At 33.9% G+C, this 5,000-nt stretch overlaps 1 protein-coding gene across 2 annotated transcripts in view; it reads left to right on the top strand.

Moving 5' to 3' along the window:
• Window positions 1-5,000, top strand: part of LOC133545689 (1-phosphatidylinositol 4,5-bisphosphate phosphodiesterase delta-1-like) — a 39,390-nt gene that overhangs the window by 27,655 nt on the left and 6,735 nt on the right. For both annotated transcript variants that reach the window (XM_061891499.1, XM_061891498.1), the window contains 2 exons: window positions 1,834-1,950; window positions 4,950-5,000. The exon at window positions 4,950-5,000 is cut by the window's right edge and continues 128 nt beyond it. In XM_061891499.1, coding sequence (XP_061747483.1) covers window positions 1,834-1,950; window positions 4,950-5,000 — 168 coding nt within the window. The remainder of the gene's footprint in view (window positions 1-1,833; window positions 1,951-4,949) is intronic.

The following is a 5,000-nucleotide window of genomic DNA, read 5'->3' as shown; positions in this document are numbered from 1 at the left end:
ACTCCGCTGCTTCACAGGCCGCTGGATGTAGCCGGCAAAGTATTCCCATGCTAGCTAGCCGGTCTAGCAAGCACGCGTCATTCAGTCCAAAACGGCCCGATCTATCCACATTCAGAATTGTCTGGCGGTCGTAAGTGATCCCGGAGTGACCACGCTGTAAGCCAGCCATGAAATTTGCAGAATTGTCCGGTATTTTTGCCAAATGTTCCATCTTTACCAAGAGCCCCTCCACGCCAAAGCCCGTCCGGGCGACGCCATCTGGTTAAGAAAAAGCGTTAAGAAAATAAAAGCATGTAAACAACATACGCAAATGTGCGATAAAATAATTGTCGGCGTTAATAGATTGATGAGTTAACTCGTAATTAACGCATTAATTTGCCCACCCCTAATATATATATATATATATATATATATATATATATATATATATATATATATATATATATATATATATATATATATATATATATATATATATATATATATATATATATGTATGTATGTATGTATGTATGTATGTATGTATGTATGTATGTATGTATGTATGTGTGTATATATGTATGTGTGTGTGTGTGTGTGTGTGTGTATATATATATATATATATATATATGTATATGTATGTGTATATACTCATACGTGTATATATGTGTGTATATGTATATTAGGGCTGTGAATCTTTGGGTGTCCCACGATTCGATTCAATATCGATTCTTGGGGTCACGATTCGATATCGATTTTTTTTTCGATTCGATTCAAAAACGGTATTTTTCCGATTCAAAAGGATTCTGTATTCATTCAATACATAAGATTTCAGCAGGATCTACCCCAGTCTGCTGACATGCTAGCAGAGTAATAGATTTTTTTTTTTTTTACTTTTATAATTGTAAAGGACAATGTTTTATCAACTGATTGCAATAATGAAAATTTGTTTTAACTATTAAACGAACCAAAAATATGACTTATTTTATCTTTGTGAAAATATTGGACACAGTGTGTTGTCAAGCTTATGAGATGCCATGCAAGTGTAAGCCACTGTGACACTATTGTTCTTTATTTTATTTTTATAAATGTCTAATGATAATGTCAATGAGGGATTTTTAATCACAAACTAAAAATGTTCACAGTCTCTTAAACCGAATCATATTGGTGCTTTGTTAGATTTTTTTGGTTAATCCATTCCATAATTTAATTCCACGTACAGATATATTAAAGGTTTTAAGTGTTATACGCGCATACACATGTTTTAAATTTGAGTTTTCTTTAAGGTTATATTTCTCTTTTGTTGAGAAGAACTGTTTTACATTCTTGGATAGCAGGTTATAGTTTGCTTTGTACATCATTTTAGCTGTTTGCAAATGCACCAAATTGTTACATTTCAATAATTGTGATTTAATAAATAAAGGGTTTGTTGCTTCTCTATATCCAACATTATGTATTATTCTAATTAATCTTTTTTATAACACAGTTAGTGAATGAAGCGCTCATTTGTAGAAATATTTTCCCATATTTCTGCGCAATAACTCAGATAGTGTGCAGTAAAGAATATGAAGTGATTTTTGGTCTTGAAAATGTTAGCTTTGTTCATTATTGACGTGTTTCTTGCTACTTTGCTGTATACTTTTTACATGAGATTTCCAATTCATTTTATCATCTATTATTACACCCAAAAATGTGTTTTCTTTAACCCTTTCAAGATCTATTTGTGTTTGACTTTCTCTTCTACTTATACCAAATAGTATTATTTTAGTTTTGTGCAATTAAGAAAAAAAAAAGGAGAAATCTGCTATAAGGTATTTATTTGATTATTTTTGCCGTGTGTGTTTGCTCCTCAAGCAAACGCGTACATTCGTCACAACGCGGACAAGCTGAGCCGCGTCTATCCTGCGGGCTCCAGGGCCGACTCCTCCAACTACAACCCTGTGCCTCTGTGGAATGCCGGCTGCCAAATTGGTACGTGGACACCATTACGATACATAAATGGACACGATGTTGTAGTGTGGACACTAGGCTTGTACGCGGTATAGCTCGGTTGGTAGAGTGGCTGTGCCAGCAACTTGAGGGTTGCAGGTTCGATTCCCGCTTCCGCCATCCTAGTCACTGCTGTTGTGTCCTTGAGCAAGGCACTTTACCCACCTGCTCCCAGTGCCACCCACACTGGTTTAAATGTAACTTAGATATTGGGTTTCACTATGTAAAGCGCTTTGAGTCACTAGAGAAAAGCGCTATATAAATATAATTCACTTAATTCACTATTAGTCTAGCACCACGATACTAATGAATCATTTTCGGTACGATACCGTCTCTGAAACGTACCGGTCCACCACCCCTCCGCGTCGAAGTCATGTCGTGACATTGCTGGTTAACGAGCAGAGGAGCATGTTCGGCAGCGCACACTCACAGAATTCTTACAAGCAGACACAGTTTGTAGACAAAAAAAGGGAGAACAGACGCATTTTGGTTTAAAAACTAAAGATAAAGGTGAAGTTTTAACACTGAAACACTCTCAGGAAGAGATGCTTTATAACAGGGGTCACCAACGCGGTGACTCGCCCGCTGGCCTGTTCTAAAAATAGCTCAAATAGCAGCACTTACCAGTGAGCTGCCTCTATTTTTTTTAATTTTATTTATTTACTTAGCAAGCTGGTCTCGCTTTGCTCGACATTTTTAATTCTAAGAGAGACAAAACTCAAATAGAATTTGAAAATCTCAGGAAATATTTTAAAGACTTGGTCTTCGCTTGTTTAAATAAATTCATTTATTTTGTTTACTTTGCTCCTTACAACTTTCAGAAAGACAATTTTAAAGAAAAAAATACAACCTTAAAAATGATTTTAGGATTTTTAAACACATATAACTTTTTGCCTTTTAAATTCCTTCCTCTTCTTTCCTGACAATTTAAATCAATGTTCAGGTATTTTTTCTATTGTAAAGAATAATAAATACATTTTGATTTAATTCTTCATTTTAGCTTCTGTTTTTTCGACGAAGAATATTTGTGAAATATTTCTTCAAAATTATGATTATAATTCAAAAAAATTATTCTGGCAAATCTACAAAATCTGTAGAATCAAATTAAATCTTTTGAATTTCTTTCAAAATTTTTGTTCTGGAAAATCTAGAAGAAATAATGTCTGTCTTTGTTAGAAATATAGCTTGGTCAAATTTGTTATATATTCTAACAAAATGTAGATTGGATTTTAACCTATTTAAAACATGTTATCAACATTCAAAAATTAATCTTAACCAGGAAAAATTACTAATGATATTCCATAAATTCTTTTTTTAACTTTTTCAAAAATATTCAAATTAGCTAGTTTTTCTGTTCATTGTTTTCGGTTGAATTTTGAATTTTAAAGAGTTGAAATTGAAGATAAACTATGTTTCAAAATTTAATTTTCATTTTTTTCCTGTTTTCTCCTCTTTTAAACCGTTCAATTAAGTGTTTTTTCATCATTTATTCTCTACAAAAAACCTTCTGTAAAAGAAAAAAATGTACGACGGAATGACAGACAAAAATACCCATTTTTTTTATACATATAGATTTACTTATTAAAGGTAAATTGAGCAAATTGGCTATTTCTTGGCAATTTATGTAAGTGTGTATCAAACTGGTAGCCCTTGGCATTAACCAGTACCCAAGAAGTAGCTCTTGCTTTCAAAAATGTTGGTGGACCCTCCTTTAAGACATGGCTGGCTGGCTGGCTAGCTAGCTAGCGGCGAACATCCATCCGCCGTAGGCAGTGTTTTAGCGACGTCTAAATCACTAATCCACGTCTCCATGGCGACAAATAAAGTAAGTTTCTTACACGTACCATTATCACTGCAGGACGAGGAATGACTAAACATGCTTCACTACACACAATAGCTCACCGGCATCAAAATGTAAACAAACACCATTAATGGATCTGCACTTAAATCCACTGTAATGATATTAAGTACAGGCACTTGTCTAGTCGATACTACTACGATTACATCGATATTTGTTTATTTTTAAATGTATATTATGTTTATGAACTCAGTAAATATGTCCCTGGACACATGAGGACTTTGAATATGACCAATCCTGTACTGACTTGGTATCGGATCGATACCTAAATGTGTGGTATCATCTAAAACTAATGTAAAGTATCAAAGAAGAGAAGAATAAGTGATTATTACATTTTAACAGAAGTGTAGATAGAACATGTTAAAAGAGAAAGTAAGCAGATCTTAACAGTAAATGAACAAGTAGATTAATAACTAATTTTCTACCGCTTGTCCTTTTATCATGTAGACAAAATAATAAGCAGATAAATGACAATATGTTACTGCATATGTCAGCAGACTAATTAGGAGTCTTCGTTTGTTTACTCACTGTTAAAAGACAAGTTGTTTTGTATGTTCACTATTTTATTTAAGGACTTAATTGCAATAAGAAACATATGTTTAACCTCTAAAGGCCTTAGTGGCCACATGTGTGGACAGCACCTTTTTAGCTCTTATTTCCAAAATTGTGTACACTACTGAATTGGGGTCTTACGGCCACTTATGTGGACACTTATACTGCCATCTGGTGGTGTCAGAAGAGTACAGCATACAATGGAATTCGGGAAAAAAAAGTGTAAAAATAAGAATTAGCATGTCTCTGCATTAGGAGTACACGTTTGTGTACTTATGGACAAAGTACATCATATAAAAAGATGATTTTTAGGTTTTATTCTAATTAGGGTCCAATAAGCCCAAAAAGCAAAGATAAATAAAAAATAATATTGTTAACAAACAGCTTGGTCCTTAAGAGGTTAATGTACCCTAAGATTTTTTGTTAAAATAAAGCCAACAATGCCCCTTTTATTTAGTAAAGTATCTAAATAATTTTAATACCGTTACAACACTAGTGGACACACAGCACAACAAAGGCCGTTTGTCCAATTAGTCCTCATCTTTGTCCTCTACCCTTTTGCCCCTCCTAGTGGCTTTAAACTTTCAGACCAGCTGCTCGGACATGGACTTGAACCAGGGCA

Source organism: Nerophis ophidion, linkage group LG28, assembly GCF_033978795.1.
Source record: "Nerophis ophidion isolate RoL-2023_Sa linkage group LG28, RoL_Noph_v1.0, whole genome shotgun sequence".
NCBI classification, from domain to species: Eukaryota; Metazoa; Chordata; class Actinopteri; order Syngnathiformes; family Syngnathidae; genus Nerophis; species Nerophis ophidion.
The sequence above is the reverse complement of the archived record's forward strand: the minus strand, read 5'-3'. Positions and strand labels throughout refer to the sequence as shown.